The sequence below is a fragment of the Elaeis guineensis genome, chromosome 1 (assembly GCF_000442705.2).
Source record: "Elaeis guineensis isolate ETL-2024a chromosome 1, EG11, whole genome shotgun sequence".
NCBI lineage: Eukaryota > Viridiplantae > Streptophyta > Magnoliopsida > Arecales > Arecaceae > Elaeis > Elaeis guineensis.
The window spans coordinates 32,933,897-32,959,309 of NC_025993.2; the positions used below are offsets into that span (position 1 = coordinate 32,933,897).

Below are 25,413 nucleotides of genomic sequence, written 5' to 3' on the forward strand. Positions count from 1 at the left end.
GTGGATCCTGCAATATGAAAACAGTTTTTTCAAGCTTTCGATATGAAACTTTAAAAAATTTAGTGGACAAAAGATTTTCTGACATCTTGGAAGTTTCCCCGCTGCATCATCCAGTTTTGTAGATGGATTGCTGGTTAAAATTTAGCAATTCAGTAGACAATTTGATTACTGAACTTGATTTGGTCATTCCCAATCTAATATCACTAACCTTTAAACAAGTGTTCCTGCCTTCTTGCCAAACAAGAAGGAAATCCTAATTTCCATCCAACTTAAGATGATGATTCTGTATATTGGACCTCTGGTCACCCTTACGCCTCCTGCTGTCTGCCATCCAATTGCGTCAATTCATTATTCTGACGAAGGTAATGTCAGCAATCAAAGAGAAGTCGGGCATGTTTTCAGTCTTTATATGCGAAAATATTTGAATAAAAGATATCATGCCCATTGCAAATTTAAACAAAGGGCAAAAAATTTAAGAGCCGACAATTGCGAAACTACATTAAAAAAAAAAAAAAAAAAGCAAATTCTGCACCAAAAATACAATGCAGATATTGTGACCAACTAAAAGATTATCTTGTTACATCAAAGTTATATGGTTACATTTCTTTTGTTGGTCACCCTTATATCTTAAACTTTCTTTAGTAAAAATCCTTTAGGCACATTGTGCCTATTGATCTCAAAAAATAAAAAAGAAAACATGTATCTATTAAGTTATTGAGTGAATTTTTGAAGAAAAATGGAGACATTTTGTACAATGAGGCAGGTTAAGATGCCTTTATTCCTTTTTTTTTTTTTCTTGTCCCAAGAGTAATTCATATGATATGAACAACAACATGGTCACAAACCTGAGGGCCCTGCCGAACCCATTCAACAAAACAGGTAGCTATCCTTTCACTGAGACCACTTACAGACCAAGACAATTAAGTGATATCCAAGATCACATGATCACTCAAATCTTCCTGAATAAAACTTGAGCACCATATTGAGGCTGGAGAGTGAGCAGCAGCATGGGAGCATGAACATAAGAAGGGGAAACAACAAACTCAAATCGTTGGAGGATCATCGCAAGAGCTACTTTAGCCTCAACAAGAGCCAGATTTTGGCCAACACAAATGGTAGCACCAAGCCCAAATGGAGTGAATGACCCAAGATGATGCCCTTTACCCTCTGCAAACCTTAGCGGGTTGAACTCGCTGGCATCAGCACCCCAGACTTCAGCATCATGATGAATGGCGATTGTAGGCATATAGAGTTGTGTACCAGCTGGTATGTCAAGAGTGCCAAGCTTGGTGTCTTTGGTGGTTAGCCTAACAAGCGCAATTCCCGGGGGATACAGCCGGAGAGTTTCCTTGAGTACCATGTTCACCTGTTGAAATAATTAGATTGTTAGTATCTTTCCAATTGAAGAAAGATTGTAGCTTAATAATTTAATAATAAAAACATTTACAGATGTTCCCATGAGCTAGGGAACTTGCTTCAGGTTGATCCATTAACAGAATTTTTTCCCATAAAGATTGATATCAGAGTAATGCTAGGAGCACCCATTTAGTGCACAGAAAAAGTTCCTACAGCCACATGACATGAGGGGATTGCTACCGAGTTGCCAAGCGAGCATTACATGGGCTTTAAGGGACATTTTTTATGAACTAATGGGCCACCAAGAAACATTTTCCTTATTATGGAAATTAAGATATTTTATAAAAGGTTAAATCTTGAAGGTGCACAAGTAATGGTTCTTTATTTTTTTAGATTAGATTTGAATAACTAATTAAATATTTAAAATTTGTAAAATGATTTAACCACAACATTTTTCAATAGTTATAGTTATGAAAATGAAGGATTCATTTATTTAAGGCATGTTAGGAGATTATTTCAATAAACCACCTTGCTTTGTTATAATTGATTGTTGTCGAGTAGGACACAGAGATGGAGAGGGGACATTTTTTGAGCTCCACAGCCTTTTTGGGACTTTGAGAAGTGAGAGACAGGGAATTAGTTTCTATTCAGTTTTCAAATGATTGACTTGCTCTGATTCGTTGAAGTGAAAGGTTTGTATAATTGAACAGTTGAACCATTCAGTTCAACAGTTATTAACAAGTTTTCAGAAAACTGGGTCTTGACCTGATCCAACCAATAACAGACATGTCAGCCCAACTGCCTTGCAAGGGTTTTAAAACAGTAATTTTATTCATAAACACTGATGGCAAATCTAATGGGACATGCTTGCATCAGCTATTTGTTTTTTGAAAGTTTGCCAAACATAAAATTTGTACTAGGGACAGTAGATAGCCTAAAGGAATTCCTATAGTAGAGCTGTGCATCTTCATAGAAATATACATTCCCCTACTTTATTAGGATATTTCAGCATATACATTGAGAGAGAGAGAGAGAGAGAGATTGTAGATTTTGGGCCTTTCGGTTAAGAAGTTTGTTGTATTTGCTCAATTTATCAAATGCAAAGTGAATGATTATTTATTTATCTTCAATATCCTCTTACACTGTGATAGTATGAGTTGTTAGTGATTTGTTTCTGTGTCCAGTACTGGATTAAATTATCACCTTAAGTTTCAATATTTTATTGCCCCCACGGTGAGCAACTGGTTTACAAGACCTAGGATCTATCCAACAATTGAATCTTAATTTTGTTTTATCTCTCATAAACCTTCTATAATCATGGGTTTCATCCATGTTGACAACTAACCCCATCAACATTAATCTTGTTCGTAACTTTAGTTCTATTCCAAGTGATCTTTACTTGCCAAGGGTGCTATTTTCCCGAAAACCCTATAACCCTTTCTATAACCTCAACTAGGATACCGTTCATATAAGTCATCTATCAGATTTTTATCTCATAAAACCAAAATACATTAAAAGGAGATCGCATTGAAGAAAGAAAATACATATGTTTTTTAAAAAAGATTTATGGGCACATGAGAAGATGCATAATCAGTGCAATTCTTTGAATCAAAAGTAGAGTCAAATCCATGTCAAACACGTAAAATCCAACTTTTATTCACCCATCTAATCAAATTTTTAGTAGAGTCAAATCCCTGTCAAACACTTAAATTTAACTTTTATTCACCCATCTCAAACTCATATTTTAACTTTCACTCACATATAACAAAATAAGCCTCGCTGCGTTGTTTGATGCTAGCCAGAAGATTGCATTTTTTTATTGACTCTTTTAAAGACAACGTCGGAAGAGACAATGAGCTTTATCAAATACCCTATCATTACTTCCAGTTCAAAGTGTTTCTTTAAACTTTTATGCACCTTCTTGACGTCAACCAATGTTCAATATTTTTTTCCTTGCTGTGGGTATCTCTTGCCTGTATCGTACATCCATAAGTTATCTTAGAGCTCTTTCGCTTTGTTTTATATTAAGGTTGCACCTTATTTTCATTTCTTTTGATTTCCTTGTTAATTTCTCAGACATTCATCTTAAAATCTTCTCCATCATGCTCATCTCATGTTCATATGACCTCTTTATTGGTCGATGATTTAAAGCTAGCATAATTGCTGTATTATAAAACATTCTCGCAAGTATTAATGCTATTTGACATTAGCATTTTAGAAGTCGAAGCATACTTGATTAATGTCACTATAATAATACACTAGATTAAAGTATTGATAGAAGACATCACGATTATGAAGAGGATGTATAAATCATCATGGAAAGAAAGGTTCTAAATAATTTGTAGAATGATTAGGAGAAGCATGGATAGAGGATATGTAGAGATTAATTAGATGTTTTTCACAAACAATGTGAAGCATAGACGAGAAGTAATGTCAATGACAAGGTTTAGAAATTTAGAATATGTTCAATCTTTTTGGATAACTTGGCTTAATATAGACACTTAAGATTAATTAAGTATCATAGCAACTACCATTCATGACATAGAAATTTATTCTTATAAGAAATTCAACTCAAACCTCCGTTAACCTCAAGTTGAGTTCATCTTCATCTACATTTGCTTGCTCTGCTAATTCTTCTACTAAAATCATGTCTTTAGCCATTTGAAATTTTTAGCACTCATATATACTTTAAACCATGTCAAGACCTTAATATAAAATTCGGCCCTTACAATGCAAAGAAAAGTTCTAATTTAGGAAAAAGAAGCAAGATTGAGTTGAGAATAATGCCAGCATCTTTCACTGGGGTCAAAATTGATGGTAGGACCCATTATTGTTATCATATAATATGACTTATAAATTTAGACAATATAATTATTATTCTATTTCTATGGAAAGTGACAGAACTTACAATTTTTAGATCCGCCAGAACGTCCCCATTTGGATATTTATGGCTGCCACAAACATAAGTGACCTCGTCTCGCACCTTTTTTTGCCAATCTTGATGCAATGCTAGAAGAAGTATAGCCCATGTCAAAAGGTTAGCAGTTGTTTCCTTCCCAGCAAAGTAAAATGACTTGCACTCATCTATGATTTCTTCAATTTCCATTTTCTCTTCTCCTTTATTCTTTTGAGCTGAAATCATCAGACCAAGTAAGTTTTTAGAATTCTCACACTCATTCCAATTGGCCTGAATCAGTTGGTGTAGTGACTTCCGAATTTCCTTATTTAAGCTCCATCTTTTTCTGTTCTTTTTTGTAGGAATGAACCTGTGCTAAAAGGAAAATATGTCATCTTTCACTCGAATTAGAAAGTTAGAAGAGTTGCTTCCGATATAGTTAGACAATGCTCCTTCTCTGTAAATTTTCTTTTAAATAGTGCCATCATTCATGGCTTTCATTAACATAATCCCATCAAAATTTAATAGAAATTAATGATAAAAATATTTTTTTCAAAAATTTTATAAATATTATTCTAGCAGTATTGAAAGTGGTTATAAACAACCATAATCATAAAGAACAATGTTAATAAACACATGGAAATTTCAAAACAAAATCCACCTCACATAGTAAATAATCCCAGCACTTGAGAGATAAAGGGAGAGTGGGAGAGGGAGAGGGAAGGAGGGAGAGAGAAGGAGAGCACATCGCTCACTAGAATAGGACCAAGGGAGGGGGAAGAGAGGGCTTTGAAAGCCCTCTCTTCTCTGTGCGTCGAAGCAAGCTGAGGTGGGGCCCCTACTTCAAAAGGAAACAGGGGGCTTCAATCCCCTTTTTTTAATATTTTTTTTGATTTTTTTTAGGTAAAGCCAAGGATCGGAGCCCCCTCTATTTCCTTTCAAAATAGGGGCTCCACCCCTATTCTGACATATGGAGGAGAGAGAGCACTCCCCCCTCCCTTAGCCCTATTCTGATGAGCGATGCCCTCTCTCTCTCTTTTCTTCCGTCTCCCTCCCCCTCCCTCTCTTACTCTCTTTCACTCTCCCGCTTCCCCCTCCCTCCACCTCTCTCTTCACTGTGCCCTCCCACTCTCTCCCTCCCTTTCTCCCTCTCCCTTTCCCTCTTTCTTTTCCTTCCTTTCCGTTGCCGATTTCCCTATCAGTTCATACCGAGACGGCACCAAACAGGGTGTACTGTACCATACTGCCGGCCCACCGACATGGGTGCTAATTTCAGTACCATAGATCTCATTCTCATCATTAGTTTCCTCTCGCTCAAGGTTTCTAGGATATATTCTTGCAAGCTACCAAGATCATGCATGGACTTTAGTATCAACATTTCTAACAAATCAACCCACCAAATAGCAACCTAACTAGAACATGAAAATGCAATAACAAAGCCTATTAAGCAGGGTTCGCCGTACCGGGACGAACCACCCGATACGGGGTGTATCGAGCCGGACCGATGCTCAAACGGTCCGGTTCGGATCTTTTTTTCGAGAAACACGAACCGGTACCGAACCGAGCGGTTCGGTCCGGTTCGCTTCCATACCGTCCAAAACCGGACGGTATGGTTCGTTTCGGTCCGGTTCGGCGTGAACCGAACCGTACCGACAGTCCCATGTGCCTCAAGTGAGGAGGGGGGATGGGGGGTGGGGTGGGGTCGGAGACCACATGCATAAAAGAACCCTGGTTTGGAGTTCTCTGAGATGCCTCAGAGAACTCCCGAGGGTTCGAAGGTCTCAACGAAACCGTTGAGACCTTCGAAAAATTAGGAAAAAAAAACTCCATCAAATTGCAGGAGTGGTTCGAAGAGAGGCTGATCTTTGGCCGGAGGTCAGATAATGTGTTATTTTCTTAGTAAATATTTTTTTTAATTTTTGTTGTTAAAAATAGGATAAAAATGAGAAAGAATGAAAATAAGAGAAAATCATGCCAAAATCTTGTGATTTTGGGATGATTTAATTATATGTGATAGATCTTTGGAAGATCTACACGATGACACCAAAATTATTAATTTTAGTTAATTATATATTTTTTAAATATTTTTAAATATTTATTTATTTAAAAATTAAAAAAAATTAAATTTTAGGAAAAAAATCAGAGTTTGGAAATCATGTTTAGAATGATTCAAACTACTTAAATCTAATTTCTAATTTTTTTAAATATTTGAAATTAAAAATTATTTTTTTAATTATTTAAATTTAAAAATTTAATTATAAAATAAAAAATATATAAAAATAGTGTTATATTTTAGTTAATTTAAAAATATTATTTGAAGAATATAACATATTTATTTTGAATTTATAAGTTTTAAAATAATTATTAAAATTATTTTAAAATTATATATAATTATTTTAATTATCGTTAAACTATCGTGTTTTGTTATACTTGCATATATTTATAAAAAAAAAAATTTAGAGCATGATGTTCGTTCACTTTAATTAATCAGTTATTTTATAGTATATATTTATTTATATAAAAATTATTAAAAAAATAAAAAATCAGTGTTAGTTTTGAAATTGAGAATAATGTTTAGAATGATTCAAAATAATTGAAATATTTGAATCTAACTTGATATTTTTTTGAAATTTTTTTTGTAAATATTTAAATAGTAAAAAATATTATCAAATAAAAAATATATGTAATTAGTGTTATATTACAAGTAATTCGAAATAATTAGTATTTTGTTATATTTACAGAAATGAGTAAGAAGAAAGATCAAGAGCGTGACATCGGTTGGGATCATGGCGAAATGCTCTCGGCTCGGCATCATTGGAGATGCAAATGGTGCAACACAGAGTTCAAGGGAGGAATGACTAGATTGAAGCAGTATCTAGCTGGTGGTTATCCTGATGTGTCGATATGTCGGAAATGTCCGCAAGAGATCCGACAATTGATGAAAAAGCACTTTGCTGATTCGAAAGCAGCGAAGGAAAGGGCAAAGCAGAAAAAGACCGAAGTAGACCGTCGAGCTGCAGAGCCACCTTCTTATCACTCTAGAGAGTCAAAGGAGGCTTCTGCTCCAGATGATGAGGCACAGATTGAGGCTGCCATTCATACGAGCTTGGCGGATCAGTACCAGCAGGAGGAGATGGTCCGGTACAAAGACCGATTCGGACCATCATGCTACGAATCAGGATCTGGATCAGCGACTGGTAAGGGAGAATTCGAGTTCGGGACTACCTCAGTCAGAGAGCCTGGTAGTAGAGGGAGCAGATACAGCATGTCTTCTTTGTTGGGAGCTTTTGGCAGTAAAAGGTCCTCCAGAGATATTCCAGCAGGAGCCAGCATTCAGGATTTGGATCCACATGCTTTGCCTAGCAAGAATTCAAAACAGCAGAGAATTGACAGTATGCTGAAAAAAAATAAGAAGAAGGATATGTGGCGAGCTATTGGATCATGGTTTCATTTCAGCCATATTCCAGCAAATGCAGCAGCCAATCCTTACTACCGATCTGCTATTTCAGCCATAGAGGCTGCCGATCAGGGTGTAGATTCTCCAGGACCTAAGGACATCTATGGTCAGCTTCTTGACAGCAATAAAAAGGATCTGCAGAGATAGATTGCTTCTTACAAAAATAAATGACCTACATACGGTTTGACAGTGATGTGTGATGGTTGGACAGGTCCTACTAGGCGGAGCATCATTAATTTTTTGACATACTGTGATGGAAAAATATTTTTTTACAAATCAATCGATGCTTCAGATAAGATGCACGATACCACATATATCCTTGGTCTGATGGAGGTGATTGATTCAGTGGGGAGCAGCATGTCGTGCAGGTCATCACAGATAACGGACCACAATATAAAGCTGCCGGAGAGTTGCTGATGGAGCAGCGACCGCAGATATACTGGACCCCATGTGCTGCACATTGCATTGATCTTATATTGATGGATATCGGAAAGATTCGCAGGGTGCAGCAGGTAGTGGAGATTGCCCAGACCATTACTAGATTCATCTACAACCACACATAGGTTCTTTCATTGATGCGGACGTATACTGGGGGGGAGATCTTACGACCGGATATCACATGGTTTGCTACCAACTACATAGCACTTGATAGTCTTCTTCAGAAGAAAACAGCCCTACGTCAGATGTTTGTCAGTGCCGAATGGCAGGAGAGCAGATATGCGAGGGCCGGCACTGATGGAAGTCATGTGGAGAACTTGGTGATGAGTCAGTCATTTTGGCAGCGGACTGAGAAGATAGTGAAGACTATCAAGCCTTTATATGAGGTGCTTCGCACCGTGGACAGCGAGAGATACCCCCAGATGGACTTCCTATATTACATGATGGAGAGGGCAAAGAAACAGATCAGTGAGAATGATCCCAAGCATGCTCAAGAATTCATTAACATTATTGAGCATCGTTGGGACTATCAGATGGGCAGAAATTTGCATCTAGCTGGTAAGTTTGGATTCAAGAATATTTTAAAATATTTTTTCGAAGCATGAAAATAAAATTGTGCTTAATCAGTCTTGAAATTTATCTGCAGCTTATTACTTGAATCCGAGATTTCAGTATACTATTCCGGGGATAGATATGGATAGCGAGCTTCTTGCTGCTCTTCGCAATGTCATATATAAGATGGTGCCCGATCCAGAAATCGCGTCGTTGTGTCTGCAAGAGGTATGCTAGTTTAAAACAGATATAATTATTCAACTGAATTCGATCTGATATATTTATAAATAATAAATATATTTTATTTCAGACGAAACAGTTTAGAGAGGGATCAGACAGTTTTGGAGTCCCATCAGCTGTCGTAAGCAAAAAGCAGATGAATCCAGATAAATTACATATCAATAATGAGCAATATAGATTGATATGTAATTTTGCTTAATAATATCATCAAATTTGATATATAATTTTGCTTTTGTAGCTGAATGATGGATTCATTTTGGAACGTCAACAAAAAATTTGAGATATATGACTGTCCGTATTCTTTCTCAGACGGTCTCTGCTAGTGGCTGTGAGCGTAATTGATCCACTTTCGTCCTTATCCACAGCAAACAGAGAAATCGTCTGACATAAAAATGCCTCGACGATCTTTTATATGTTCACTACAATCTGAGGTTGAGGCTAAAATGTATTCAGGAGGAAGTTCAGTTGAAGTACACTGATCCGACGCTGGATGATTATGCCGACGAGGATGACGATCCGATCATCGGATGGCTTGCAGGTCAGCAGCAGGAGCCAGAGCTTGATGAGCTAGGATCCCCTCCACGACCAGCCAGTGTGGTGGCAAGGGAGATCAGGGTGGATCCAGGGCAATGGGCAGAAAAAAATATTCCACATAGGATTCCAGCTCATCAGCCACAGTCTGAGGGGATACAAGAGACTCATTCATCACATGACTCGCTATCCGATACATCTTCTCAGAGATTCGAGCGAGAGATGTATAGACGTTCCTCCCGACAGCCAGTAAGAAGGCATCCATCCTCCCAATCACAGGAAACTCAGTCACAGAGGGGCACAAGGGGGGAAAGAAAAAAATAGTTGCACGTGCACCACTCTCGAGAGTACAGGAGCGATCTGGTTCAGATATGGACATCAGGGAGAGTGATGATGATACTGGTAGTAGTAGCCATGGATCTGATGATCAGGGAGGAACTGGAGGACAGAAAACCACCGTTTATGAGACAGCCACAGGGTGATATTCGATTCACCGGTGAGTCTCAGTTTACACATGTCACACAGGATAGGGATCATGGTGGACGAGTCGGTAGAGATAGTGGGGAGCCGATTTCATATAGACGACGGGCTCCTAGAGGTCGTCCAGCACATGATGCAGCTGCGGACGATCTTGCACGTGGAGTAGGATCCATGGATGTATCTGGATCATCCTCGCATTATGGATCCTATTATCCACAGCCACCTTATGATCCATATGCATATGGTGCATCCGAGGCATCTTCTAGTGGTTACTACCTTATGCAGTCTGGAGCAGTTCTAGGATCAGATTTTGCTACTGACATATTTGGATGGGCTCCTCCACAACCGTACCATCATCTCGAAGATACTTCTCAGAGTCAGAATTTTAGCGAGAGGTTTGAGATGTCTTACAATCCAGAGAGGATGCCTTATGGGATGATGAATATTTGAGAGTACGGTGCAGCTTGGCTAGAGGGTTGGACTGATGTCCCTTCAGACTATGTTGATGATCCAGATATCTACGAGCGTCACAGACACTTGACAAGAAATTAAATGCAGAGTACATCTTAAGGTTCGTATATCAGTTATTGTGCTTTGTACTTAAATATTTAGATACATTTTAATGCGTATTTTATATATTTTTTCTTTAGTTTTAAGATGACATAGTTGAAATATAATGTAAATAAATATATGTTTGAAATTTTGGATCAAGAGTCTTTGTACCGCAACCTAACTCCAAATTGAACCCAAATATGTCAATAATATGCAATATAATACCATATTGAGGTTGTATTTATCAATTATTAAATTCAAAAATCAAAAAAAAATTAAAAATTGAAAAAAATTGTCTACCGATATCGGACCGGTACGCTCGGACGTACCATGTGTCGGTATGGTACCGATACCGTACCATACCGGTCCAGCACCGGCACGCCGTCCGGCACCGGTACAACAAACCTTGCTATTAAGTTTACTCCAATTACTGTTTTCTATTTCAATATCTAAAACTACTCGTATCATTTTCCAATTAAAGAACTACTTTTATTATGTCAAAAAGTACATATTTGTTTCATTTACTTTAAATGAACTAACAGAGGCACCACAATATTTCATGTCTGTTTGCCTATGCTGTTGGCAAAAATAATATGGTGCCAACAGTAGTTCCAATGTTAGCATTTGAATAGTCCTTGTGCATCAAGTAGGGACATAATAAGTCGAAAGATATTAGCAGTTCTTGCTTGAAATAACTATAACAAAATTCATAGTTACTTTCATTTGTTCATCTTCAATGTGTTTATTTCCCTTTTAAACATGTATTTGTTGATTGGCACATGTAAGTTCTTTTTATGCGATAATGTGACTCGTTTCGTTATTTCTTTATTAGTTTATTTCTGTATTTATTTGCTAGTTTTCATCATTAGTCAACTTTTTTCGTACACAAAGCCATGCATCATACATTAACTTCACTTAATATAAACAACAGGAAGTAATAGATTTCCCTTCACAAATTGAGGATCACTTAACGTTGTTGAAATGAAGCTCTTATATCTCAGCCAATACTGATTTGTTTCAGCCGAGTGTTGGAGCACGATCCCGGCTCCTCCCACGGACCTTGGGTGCAGCAGAACCAGCAACGAATAGACCTGGAGACTTCTGGACACGATCCAAGGCCCTTGACGAAATCAGCCTGGTTGCTGTCTTCTTCGTTAGCCTTTCGTTCCAGATGAAGAACGCCTTTGAAACCACCTCTAAAAAATCCAAGATCTGGTACCCAACCAGATCAGACCTGGACCGAGGTCCTCCAATTCGTAGATCTCGAATCAGGGCGTTCTAGATGGGGAAGAAGATAGATGGAGACAGACCTCGCAGATCTGTCCTGCTGCAGCCTTTTTGTAGATCTGTTGATGGAGATCTCACCCGCACCTCAAACGACCTCAGATCAACTCCAGATCTGAGAGGGACTTGTACCAACCTCTTCTCAAGAGATTCCAGGTCCTGAACCTGGTGTTTGGACGCCTGCAAGAGAGGAGAGAGAAGAAATGGCTGGCGGCTGCAAGGGGGAAGGGGCTAGCGCCTCCCTTCCTTTCTTTCCTTTTATGGACTGGCGGCAAGAAACCCTAGGGTTTCTTGCTTCTGGTGCGTGGAAGATTGCTGGAGAGAGAGGGAGAAGAGAGAGAGACTTGGGAGAAAGAGTTGTCTATTTTCTTGGCTTAATCAAACCTATACACAGTACATATATATATAAACACCGAGTCAAGTGACCCAAACCCAAAACTCCCTTGACCAACTCTATGGGAGATTAGGTTAACCCAAGCCCATGTACACCCATGACTCGACCTAATCTCACCTATCCTGGGCCCAGACCTGGCCCATAAAGAGTTGGTCCCTTGAGGCCCACATAACCTAGACCTCAAGAACCCGAAAGGCCCACAGCCTTTCAACCTAGGGCTCAACTAGCCCTAGAGCCTCCATGAAGCCCTCATGAATGATGAACCTTGGCCTTAGCCTTGGTCCCCTGGGTCTTGGGCACACCACCTGGATCATAACAATCTCCACCTTGGTGTCCCAAGGCCTCAACCAACTCCACTCTGTCCTTGCGACTGTAGACCCATTTGTAGCCAATGGGCCTCTTCCCCGGTGGCAACTGCACCAATCGCCACGTCTGGTTCTGGTGGAGAGACTGCATCTCCTCGGACATCGCTTGGACCCACCGCTGTCCTGGCTCTCAATAGCCTCCTGATACGTGTATGGGTCTCCATTCGCTGTCACCAGGGCATATGACAGCGTCTCCTCAAAGCCATATCGGTCCGGTTGCCTGATGGTCCTCTTGGGCTTATGTAGGGCAACACCGATATCAGTCCTCGATCCAGCTCGCTCCTGCTGGACCTCTCCGCCTCGATCATCCGTCCGAGTCCTCTCCACCTGTGGAGACACCTTAGGTAGGTTCTCCACCTGAATGTCATGTTCTCCTGTAGTACCTGCAAGAGGCAAAATAAAAGAGGTAAGCTGTCCAGTAGCGCCCTGCTGGACCTCCTCCTGCTCCTGCTGCTCCTCCATGCCTGCTCGCCTTCGTAGGACTGACTCCTCATTAAAAGTCACATCCCGACTAATGATGACCTTCTTTTCCAAGGGATCCCACAGCCTGTATCCTTTGACTCCTCGCGGATAGCCTAGAAACACCGTCTTGCGTGATCTGGCGTCTAGCTTGCTCCGCTCACCAGCTCCAATGTGCACATAGGCCGTGCACCCAAATACCCGTAGATGGCCCAGCCCAACTGTCCTCCCAGACCACACCTCCTCTGGAAGCCTGCCATCCAACCTGATGTGAGGTGACCGATTGACCAAGTAACCGACTGCGTCAACTGTGTCAACCCAGAACTCCTTTGGAAGCTCTGCCTGCAGCCTCATGCATCGTGTCTTTTCCAAAAGTGTTCTGTTCATCCTCTCGGGGGTCCATTCTGCTATGGAGTCCCCCTAACTGAGAAGTGTCTCCTGATCCCACACTCCTCACAGTAGTTCTAGAACTCTCTGCTGGTGTACTCCCCGCCATTGTCTGACCTCAGACACTTCACGCTCCTCCCCTGCTCCTCCACCTCAGCTCTCCAGATCTTGAACTTGGTGAAGACCTCAGACTTCTCTCTCATGAAGTAAATCCAAAGTTTCCTTGAGAAATCATCAATCAGGGTCATGAAGTATCTGGCCCCATTCCTAGCTAAAACTGGGGCTGGTCCCCACACATCCGTGTGTACTAACTCCAGAGGGGCTGCACTCCGGGCTGTACTGATGGTGAACTGAACTCTTCTCTGCTTTCCCATCTGGCAAGACTCACGGATCTCCCCTGTAGCACCATCCTCCAGATCAGAGATGAGTCCTCTCCTGCTCAACTCCCTCAGCCCTCTGTCACCCATGTGGCCTAGGCGATAGTGCCACATACTGTAAGCCCCCTGCTGGTCCTGTGCTGCAGCTGCTGCATCAGACTCTCCGATCACCACAGATCCCTCCATGCGATAGAGGTTATTGTCCAACCTCCTGCCTCTCATCACCACCATAGCTCCATTGGAGATGTTCAGTACTCCGCTTCTAGTCCTACTGCTGAAGCTGTATCCACTGCGCTCCAAGTAGCCTAGTGACACCAGATTCTTCTCCAGCTCTGGGATGTGCTTTACATTTGTCAATGTTCTCACAATCCCATCAAAAAAATCCTCACCCTGACTGTCCCTATCCCAGCCACCTTGCAAGGATGATTGTCGCCTAGAGTCACTGATCCCTCATCTGTCTTGGTGTATGTCGCAAACCAAGACATGTGTGGTGTGTAGTGATGTGAGCACGCAGAGTCTAGTATCCACTCCTCTGTGTAATGCCTGTGACCATCTGATATCACAAGTAGATCATCCTCCACCTGCTGCCCAGCAACTGCACTCACTGATTCTGAGCTACTTCTTTCTCCCTTCTTGCTCTTCCATAGTGGATATTCTCGCTTGAAGTGCCCGAACTCGTTGCACTTGAAGCATTTCACCTCTTTCTTTCCCTTCCTGGACTTGGACCGCCCCCTGGACTTGCTTCTGCCTCTGCCTCTACCTGTCCTCTCCCCTACTGCCAAACCCTCCTGGGGAGCCCGATCTCTGGTCAACTTTTCCCTCTGCTCCTTCGACCTCAGCACCGAGACCATGTCCTCATACTCCAGAGTCTCCTTGCCGTAGAGCAGTGTAGTCACCAAAGAATCATATGATCCGGGCAGCGAACATAGAAGCAATAGAGACTTGTCCTCCTCATCCAGCTTCACCCCGATATTCACCAACTTTGTGCACAACTGGTCAAACCTCTGAATGAGGCCAATCACATCAGATCCCTCCTGCATCCGAAGACTGTACAACCTCTTCTTCAGCATCAGCTTGTTGCACATATTCTTCCCCATGTACATGGTGTGTAACTTCGACTAAAGGCCCTTCGGGGTCTTTTCTTCCAGCACCGAATACAACGCCGCATCCGCCAAACATCCTCTGATCACCGAGCATGCTTTCTTCTCCAACGATGCCCACTGTCTATCTGTCATTCCCTCAGGCTTCTCATCCAAAGCCTAATCCAGATCTGCTTGCACCAGAAGATTCTCCACCCGGATTTTTCATATAGAAAAATTTTTCTTGCCATCAAACTTCTCGAAATCGACCTTCATATTGCTGCCCATGACTGGATCCAAGCCAAACAAGCAATATAAAATCAAGAAGTATAGAATATACCTTCATGTACCTTGCTGAAAATTTTCAGCACTTGGGATCTTCAACTTCTCGCGCTTGGAACCGCTTCCTCACCACCATGGCTCTGATACCAACTGTTGGAGCACGATCCCGGCTCCTCCCACGGACCTTGGGTGCAGCGGAACCAGCAACGAATAGATCTGGAGACTTCTGGGCACGATCCAAGGCCCTTGACGAAATCAGCCTGGTTGCTGTCTTCTTCGTCAGTCTTTCGTTCCAGATGAAAAACGCCTTTGAAACCACCTCTAAAAAATCCAAGATCTGGTACCCAACCAGATCAGATCTGGACCGAGGTCCTCCAATTTGTAGATCTCGAATCGGGACGTTCTAGATGGGGAAGAAGATAGATAGAGACAGATCTCGCAGATCTGTCCTGCTGCAGCCTTTTTGTAGATCTATTGATGGAGATCTCACCCGTGCCTCAAACGACCTCAGATCAACTCCAGATCTGAGAGGGACTTGTACCAACCTCTTCTCAAGAGATTTCAGGTCCTGAACCTGGTGTTTGGACGCCTGCAAGAGAGGGGAGAGAAGAAATGGCTGGCGGCTGCAAGGGGGAAGGGGCTAGCGCCTCCCTTCCTTTCTTTCCTTTTATGGACTGGCGGCAAGAAACCCTAGGGTTTCTTGCTCCTGGTGCGTGGAAGATTGCTGGAGAGAGAGGGAGAAGAGAGAGAGAGACTTGGGAGAAAGAGTTGTCTATTTTCTTGGCTTAATCAAACCTATACACAGTACATGTATATATAAACACCGGGTCAGTGACCCAAACCCAAAACTCCCTTGACCAGCTCTATGGGAGATTAGGTTAACCCAAGCCCATGTACACCCATGACTCGACCTAATCTCACCTATCCTAGACCCAGACCTGGCCCATAAAGAGTTGGTCCCTTGAGGCCCACATAACCTAGACCTCAAGAACCCGAAAGGCCCACAGTCTTTCAACCTAGGGCCCAACTAGCCCTAGAGTCTTCATGAAGCCCTCATGAATGATGGACCTTAACCTTAGCCTTGGTCCCCTGGGCCTTGGGCACACCACCTGGATCATAACACCGAGACCAATCCAAAATTGACAAAAATCTTTGGTTTCAGTTGGTTTTCAGTTTTTTCAATCAATTTTGGTCAATTTTGGCAGTTTCAACGATTTCAGCTGCTTTCAACTAGTTTTCGCCTAGTTTCAGCCCAAACTAACCAGAATTGCTTCTTTTTTTTCCTTGTTCAACCAGTAAATTTGTTTCGTACTTTCTTTGATCTTCTTTTCCTTTCAAATTATTTACTAGTAACAAAGTTTAACGTGTTTGTACAGTTCTTTTTCATCTTACTTAGATGATTTTTCTTTTATCAGAAAATAAAAATGAAACGATGACATAAAGTGGCTTTTTATTTGTAAGGATTTTTTTTTGTGGGATAGGTTATTAAAATTAAATTGAATGAAATATACTTGGATGAAAGGTTTAAGTTTCAGCTAAAACAAGTCCGTTTGGACCAAACAGATTAATTTCAGTTAAGGCTGATGTGAAATTGACTAAAGTTTTTGGTTATAGTCAATTTTGGCCACCTTCAGCTAATGTTGATGGTTAAGGTGATTTTTCAGGTTTTAGCAGTTCTGGCTGGGGTAAACATGCAAAAAGAACTTAAACTGGGGAAAAATATGCAAATTGCAACTTTGCAGGGGTAAATACACAATTGGGCACTTTTACAAGTGTATGTATACAAAAATTCCTTAATTTAATACTCTTATGCATTGGATTTGTTAGTTGACTATGTGACGTTTGGTACTTGGACTTAAAAGGTGGTACATTCCTGTGTCATATTTAAAGCATTAAGCTTCAATAATCAATACAATTACATTCAACCCTAGAACCACCCTAACTACATATGATCCTAGATAACTCAAAACCAGAACCAGAACTTTACTAAGGACTGGAACTGTGTTCTAAAACCTTAGCTGAAACCCTTCGGTCATCAATGATGATTTAAATTTAGAGCAAAATCTTAATGACTATTTTTAAAACATTTCTACAGCCTTTTATCAGGGGAAAAAAAAAGGAAAAGAAAATGCTACAGTCTTGATCGCCAGTCTAGTTACACTTCTGGCGTATATATTTGCTCTAGCATTGGGAAAATCGATAAAGGAAACTTATTTTATGTTGATTTAATATAAGTGACCAATGATCAAAACATGGCAGTACAAATATTGGTTCCTCTCTAGCCTAAGTTGTAACTTCAAATTTGTCAAGGACAAAGCTTAGTCAAGTCAATTTGATACTTTCATGGTCTTATCCAAATAAAACACCAAAACATTTTGTTTGGACAGAGAAAACTTGAGGAAAGTAATTCCTGTTATGATTTCTAAAGAAAACAAAATAGATATAGCTAGTTAAAGATAAAGCACCTGAACCCTGGAATGTAGACAGTTCTTAATGCAAGAGAAACGAGAAGCATTTGTTCTTCTTGCAATTGGAATATTCGCTTTCCCTCCTTGTAGCTACTTCCAAAAGCAACTTGAGATATGACATCTGCTGTAAACGTGTGGAATTCCTTATTCACTTCTATCTCAAATCCAGAGCTACTACCAACTTGCACCTCCCATTTCTCTAACATTGTTGATGTGCTAGAGGCAATTGCAGGTATCCAAGACTAAAAAATAAAATTAAATTGTCAAGTTAAAATGCCTTAACACTCAACTCTTAGAAAACATATGGAATTAAAAATAGATTCAATGCTCCCGTTGATTGTTGCAATCAAGTTCACAGTAGTTCATATGGACATAAATAGTCTACTGATAAAAGGAAAGCAGACCTAGTCCAATTAGGTAATAAGATACACTAAAAAAACAGAAATTCGAGGGACATAACTATGCATAAAAATTCAAAACTTCTTCATCAGATGCCTCAACTCTTCATATACAAGTCAAGTGCATTAAGCCAAAGATAAACAAAGGCCTTTTTTCAACATAAACTGATTTAAGCTTTGCTAATGTTAGAATAAACTACAATTTTGATAATGCCAATTAAAGATTTTAAAGAAATCATATAAATCAAATATGACAATGGGTGTTGGCATTTTATGAAACAGGAAACTCATTAAGGATCAAAAGTTAAATATCCAATATACAATCACATAACTTGAACAATATGAATCCATCATTGTTGCCTATGGAAAGGTAAGTAATTTAGGATAAGTGAAATTGTGGAACTCTTCCATGCCAACCACCTTCACTACTTAGATCTCATACAAGGTTTTAAATACCAGTACTAAAACCCTCTACCATTTTACCCATGGAAAATACTGGTATCAATAGTACGATACTGAAAATAACATATTCCAAAAAAATTGAAAAATCAGCAATGCAAATGATTGCCAATATGGCTGGCAGTGTTTGCCGCACCACTCTATACCACCTGGTACAAGGGCATACCAATACCACACCAGTACCCCGTACCATACCATATTAACACTACATACCATAATGTGCACTGATCTATTAATAGGATGGTACTAGTACAGGATCCAGTATCGAGATGGCGAACCTTGATGGATGGTATATTACCACCAATATGCACCGGTATAGTCCACTATAGACCGACACAGCTGGTACATATTGATACAGTTTTTTCAATGTCCCAACATGCGTGACGATGTCGATTTTGCACAGAAACATATGGTACCAATCATACCGGCCTGTTTCAACAATTTCTGAAACCATGATCTCATCATTAAACTTATTCTTGAATCAAATTACTCATATCCTAGATTTTCATTGAAACAAAAGTTTATAACAAGGAAAATAGTATAGACATGTTGTCATATAAACACCAGTGATTCAACAAAGCAATTATGCACCATTCATATTTTCATATCAATATGATGTTAGTCTTCATCTAAACCATACACATGAAGATGAATCCACTAATCTCTTCTTTATGTGAGCAGTTAAATCACAAAGCTCAGACATTAGCAAATGTAATAACTAATAACTAGCATTAAGTGGATTGGATTCTGTAATAATTGGACAGACTTGAAGACTTGTTTGTCAACCTTGGCAATGAGCATAAAGGTATAGAGATAGACATGCAAAATCCTAAAATCTGTTGACTTAAGCTCTAAGTTGGAAAAATCAATCTTGACATGATCTTCTCATAAGATAGATCTTCTGGAGGTGTTCCCAAAAGTAAAATGAAGAAGGAGAAATAAGACATATAAGACTAATGTGAGAAAGAAAATGATAAATTTTCATTGACACTAAAAGAGGAAAATGTGTATGAAGTGGTAAAGCAGCCTTTCAGGTGATACATTCCTCACTCACCTTTTCATTTCCATGATATATGGTTGAATAGGGTCATGAATGTATCACAATTTTTAGTTGTACATTGCTCATCCATGGTAACTCCCACATAACTTTTAAGTCATCTCAAGATCTACGACATAGATATTCTCTAAAAAAATAAATAACTCAATGTCAGAACTTAGAAGATTTCAAGTTCAAGGTATTTACTTATACACTGAGTTGAGGATTTCTTTCTAAATTCCAAAATTCATCAAAATCCAATTTCTTTTCTTGAATGACTTCAAAATGTTTAGCCATATCTTTTCATTAAATGTCCTCACCCTTTAGTTATTTCTCATAAATTTGCAGAATTGGCTATCAAACATTCATCCTTTACACATACTATGACCTTAAGATATTAACTTACATACCAAAAATTGAATATAATATCTTGGTATATCAAACCATCAAACTTGGACCTATTTAGGATATACATTAAGACCTCAAACGTCCTCACTCTAAATTGATTCCGGTATGGTAGTAGACCTAGCTACTTCCATAAATTTTTAGCCTCATAAAGCCTCTATTAGCAGCATTACTAATACCAAGAAAGGTGATATGAAACCAGTTCCCCCCATTTGGTAGACTTCATGGCACTTCTATTTTATGGATTTCAGATTACAGAGTTTTCCCTTAATTAGCAAGATGACAAAGGATTCAGATGGATGTGATATTCAAGAAGCTAAATATACATGAGGTTTGGAGACAAAAAGAAATGGAAAAAGCCAATGAAGGATTCATCAAAGGTTTATGGAAAGAAGTAAAAAATAGGTTGTTGATGAATGATAGATTGTTAAGTTTTAAACTGCACTATTATCCAAGTTGTGCTGCAACAAGTTTAATTTCATTCAAATTTCAAATAAATTTTTGATGTAATTGTGGCCACATATTATGTTATAGAAAGATCAAAAGCTATTTTATAATTTTTCAAAAAATATAGATAGGTGTTCTGAAAGAGATATTTGTGATCTTGTATACCTACAAATAAAACTGCTAGGGCAGAGAAATGACAGGTATCTATAACAATAGTTCTTTAGTTACTAATCACTTGCATATGATTAGCCCACAAGCCTAATGAAGATACATATCTTAATGAAGTCATGAGAAATGCTTCCAAAGACATCATTATAATAGTCCTGCGATTATAGTCTGGAATTGCATTTGTAGATCTTGACAAAAAGCAAAAATAAGTACATTTTTTATGCAAGATGGTACAAAAGCCCACCAACATTCCTAATAATGACTTATTTGTATACAGTCAGACCAATGGATCAACCTTGAAGACTTAAATTTTTGACATTAGAAGGAAATGCCTTTAGGGCCATTTTTGAGCCAACTCATTGTGCACATCAATAACTTGGACCAAGATCTCAACCCCAATATGTGTATATGTGTGTGTATCAATATCTTTTGTTACAAAAAATCATCAGTCATTAAATGAAGAAAAACAATTAGTTTCTTACACAACTTTAGTTGAGTTACCAAAAAAATGTTTCTTCTTCTCAAACTCCAACAGTCAAGAACCAAATAGGAGTCTACATAGTTACTTAATCATTATAATATTACTTTCATGAGATTGCTTGTTTTAACAGCTATCCTTGTTAGCAGACCAGACAAATAAATTATATAATGGATTTAAGTTATGTATTTTGGAGACAAGTCACAATTTTGAAATAGGTGCAGCTAGTTTGAAAATAGAAAGCTTAGGGGAAATTTTCCAATATAAATGTCACAGTCCACTCGACTTGGCAAAATAACTCAATATTCAATAAGCAACACAAAACACACCCATGTCAAATGGCACCAATACTCACATCCTGTGAATGACATGTGAGACACAAGGTAGTGACGCCATGTGTTGTCTGTAAGCTGGTTATTGGGACTGTACTTTGTGCTTAGCAAAGATGTTCTTTGAAGTGTTTGAACAATGTCCATAGTAGCACCAATGTTGCACTTGTATATAGATTCCCTCATATGTCAGCCTAAATCCACTCAAGGCCTGTTTTGGGAATTTCCTGCAAAATCTGGTAGGATTAGAGCAGTAAGGTCCCACAGAGTTCTTACTTACAAGGCCCATCTCCCAGAAGATTTTAAAAGAAAATGACCTCCCAAGGTCCTTTTTGTTCCCACCAAGATGTAGCACCCAAGAACCTGCACTCTTCTCTTGCTCTCGCTCCCTCCCTCCCTACCCCACTGCGCTCTATTCTTGGCCTATCCAGCTGGATCCCATGATAAGTTCCTAAATAGGCCCTTAGGAGTGGGTGCATTTTAAGGATAGTACTATTTAAGATACGCTATCTCAATACTGGGCCCCATACCAGTGCCACCCTATCACTATGCCAGTATGCTTAGTATGGGGGCCGGTTTAGCATATCGAGTGCCCATATGCCCCCCATACCATGTACCGGACAGTACAAGGGGGTAGTACCAAACCGGTATGGTATGCCCTGCAATATCTGGTTTGGAATAGTATGGCATACCTTGGTACTATTTAACATAGTGACGCAGCTCCAAAATGAAACAGCAAGTTGAAGAGAGAGAAGCAGCACAAGGACAAGAGAGAGGCATGGAAGAAACTATTCTCCATGAAGTTATCATTCAAAATGAATCAAGTCTACTTAAAACACAACCCCGGGCTGCCTTACATAGACAAGTCCTACACAGCCTAACTAGACATAGAATTTCTGACCTAGAAATAAAAGGTGACATCCTAAAAATATAGGGCTAAACAACATAAAAATTTTGGCAAAATTAATAATGCCTCCAATGAAAAATTAATATCAAATTTCCTCAAAAGCCTCTCGCTCAAGGGATAAGGAAATAAATCAAAAGTAAATTTTTTGAGGTCCCTAGTTGTGAATCCACTTGCTCCTACGTGGTTTAGCATTGTCCTTTTGATCATAATATTTGCCAATCATATCTTGCACTACATCACTCTCCAGCCTACAAGGAATCATTCTCTCCAGCCTACAAGGAACATGCCCGCAAGTTAGGAGCCTCATAATCTAAAGAATTGCCATTGTACGGAATTAGTTGCTTCACATAAAAAGACTACAAATGTTTCGAGATTACTTGGCAATTTCAGCTAATTGTCATTGATTTTCTAAGCACCTTGCATAACCCAACCTTCCTTTCATGTGGTTTTTTGTAGTCACCAACTAGACAACATTCCTTGGTTAGGCCAGCCCACAAACTTCAAATGTTATTTATCACCTATGTTGATCTGCAGCAGCTTATCTAGCATTGCTGGCTTCTATCTACTGCTTGACAGATTCATGGATGGACCTCATATGCTCTACCATATCCTCAGCCTTGTTGTCATTCCTTCCTACTTGAGGAAAACCAGTGCTAGATCCAAAACACCAGTGGGGTTATTGCCAAGATCACTTAGTAGAGGGTCCGACCAAAAGTTTTATTCTGAGACATGCTGAAAGTGAACTCAGCTTTTGGTGGAGGTACATCCCGTTGCTTTGGCTTATTTAAGCAAGTTGCCAAGACTCTAATTCACAGCTTCAGTTTGCCCATCCATCCTAAGGATGATATGCAATGCTAAAACGAAGCTCTATTCCCATCTTCTTCCACAAACATCTCCAAAAGTGACTCATGAATTTCATGTCTTGGTCAGAGGTGATAGTTTTTGGGGCACCATGGGTATGCACAATCTCCTTTAAGCATAAGTTAGTGATATCGCTCGCATTCGTGGTTTTCCGACATGCTACAAAGTGTGCCATCTTAGAGAAGTAGCCACCAATAACAAGTTGAAGGATCCTACCTTGTCTTTATTCTTAATCTTCTTTTTATTTTCTCGTTTCTTTCCCTTTTATTGTAATCACAAATAATGACTTAAGTTTCAGAACCAGTAATCTTCACGAGCGTATCAGCTATGGGAAGAATATCTTTTGCTCGATGCACAATAGATTGGCATCTATCAATAGTCAATGTAGGCTATATTGCAAGCAAATGTGGTGGCTTTAGGCATTAAAAGTCTCCTTAAGGTCAAACTAAAGATCAAGAATCTTAAGATGAAGAAGCCAAAGAACTGATGCATGAAGAGCTTTCACTTGATTCTTTATCATGTGAAGAGTCCATGGTCAAGGATCCAGCATGCAACGATACTAGCATCAAAGATTTGTTAATTGAGAATCTGTTAGATGATGATCCATTGGACATCTCAAGGGCAAAAGAACAAAATAATGAAGATGCATGTGAGGAGCATATATGGCAAAATCAAGTCACTCATCTAAAGTCGATTAAGATCAAGCCATCTGAAGATCCATTCCCTGTTGGTGTGCTAGATTCCTTGAAGATCACCATCATATGGATGATCCACACCTTGTTGCTTGTAAAAGAGTGGACATCAAAACAAGCTTGAACCAAGCTCAATTCAAATTTAACTAAACCAAGCTTGAACCTGATTCACAAGCAGGAAATTAATTTCAGAACAAGCCAAAGATTATATTTAACTCCATCAAGCTTGACTCAATAACGCTGGACAATATTATATAATGTCTTGTAGTATATATAATATATGCTATTGTATAAAAGCTCTGGTTGATAGCTTAATTAAATTATTATATCTTATGAAGTGCAATATTTTATAATATATTTAATTGTCTTCTCCAAATTGATGCTTTATGAGTGAATGTTTCTTTTAATAATTTATTGTTTGGGTCAGCTAAATATATTGATTCAAGGTTGAAGAAAGGTTTGATTACTTGATACAAACCCCAAAGGATTTTAGGTCAACTTGAGATTATCAAGCTGGTCAATTAGGCTCGTGTTTTGGCTCGGTAGAAAATTAAGCTTGGATCTTGCTATAGCAAGCAAGTCAAGGTGCTTTCCAAATTCATGCCACAACCAAAAATAATCTAAACTATGCTTGATCAGGCTCAGATTTATGACAGCAATGCCAGAATACGACACCAATGCCAGCATCTGCTCTAACTTGTGCATAATATTCGAGAAAAAGAAGAAGAAGAAAGAAGAAGAGAAGGGAGACAGGGTTCAACACACCAACCTTGATTCGCTCCATGTTGAACGCCGGGGCGATGAGTCTCCGGTGGCGGGCCCACGTCCTCCCCTTCAGCCCCGGCAGCCCCTCCCCGAACAGCTGCTTCGCCAGTGGATTGAACCCCACCTTCTCGAACCGCCCGGTCGAGTCCGTCATCACCACCCGGACCAGCTCCGGCTCCACGATCGCCAGCCTCGGCCGCGGCCCGAACCAGTAGAGGAATGTCCGGCCGAACTGGGCCGACCACTCGCGGTAGTGGGGCACGACCCGGCCGGCGACATCGTGGTGGTGGAACGCCGGCAGCGGCGCCGCCTGGGCCCTTGCGATGAGGTCGCGGACGTCGGCTGCGTTGCCGGAGAGGAGGCGGCGGGGTGGGCCGCGGACTCCCTGGCGACGGAGGTGGAGCTGGGTGCGGTAAGGGATCCACAAGAGGGAATAGACGAAGCGGTAGAGGAGGTAAAGGAGAAGAGGAGAGATGAGAGCGAAGAAAGGAGGCATTCTTGGAGGAGATGGAAGTGGGTTTCAGATGATGGGTGGAAACACGGGTTTTTAATCTACACACCAAAACAAAGCAAAAGACCACTTTGGTCTAACATATCTTAAAGAAGATGCGGCAATATTTGAGTGGTATGAGCGTCAAGTTGGCTTCGAGTCCGTGTCCGCTTTTTGGTGGCGGAAAACGCTAGTGAAGTTTTTAGTTTGAGTAATTTTTTTTTTTTGTACATCCAATAAATATTATTTTTTAATATATATTTAATATTTATAAATTTATTTTTTATTTAAAATTTTAAATAATATAAATATTTTTTAAAAAAAAATTATGACATTCTATGGATATATCATGATATTCTTGTTTAAATATTGACTTTCTGT

General features: G+C 39.6%; 1 protein-coding gene across 2 annotated transcripts; it reads right to left on the bottom strand.

The window, feature by feature from the left end:
- Nucleotides 1-745: 745 nt before the first annotated feature.
- LOC105038103 (cytochrome P450 734A1) lies at nucleotides 746-25,120 on the bottom strand. 2 transcript variants are annotated; one of them, XM_010913792.4, is made up of 5 exons: nucleotides 24,547-25,120; nucleotides 17,595-17,839; nucleotides 4,528-4,622; nucleotides 4,265-4,365; nucleotides 746-1,366 (listed from the first exon to the last, which is right to left on the bottom strand). In XM_010913792.4, exons 1-5 carry the CDS (start codon nucleotides 25,036-25,038, stop codon nucleotides 950-952), a joined length of 1,350 nt encoding a protein of 449 aa, XP_010912094.1. In that variant the 5' UTR covers nucleotides 25,039-25,120; the 3' UTR covers nucleotides 746-949. The 2 variants fall into 2 exon arrangements, with proteins under 2 accessions (XP_010912094.1, XP_010912093.1); XM_010913791.4 differs by having other exon boundaries at nucleotides 4,265-4,622.
- Between the last annotated feature and the right edge of the window lie 293 nt (nucleotides 25,121-25,413).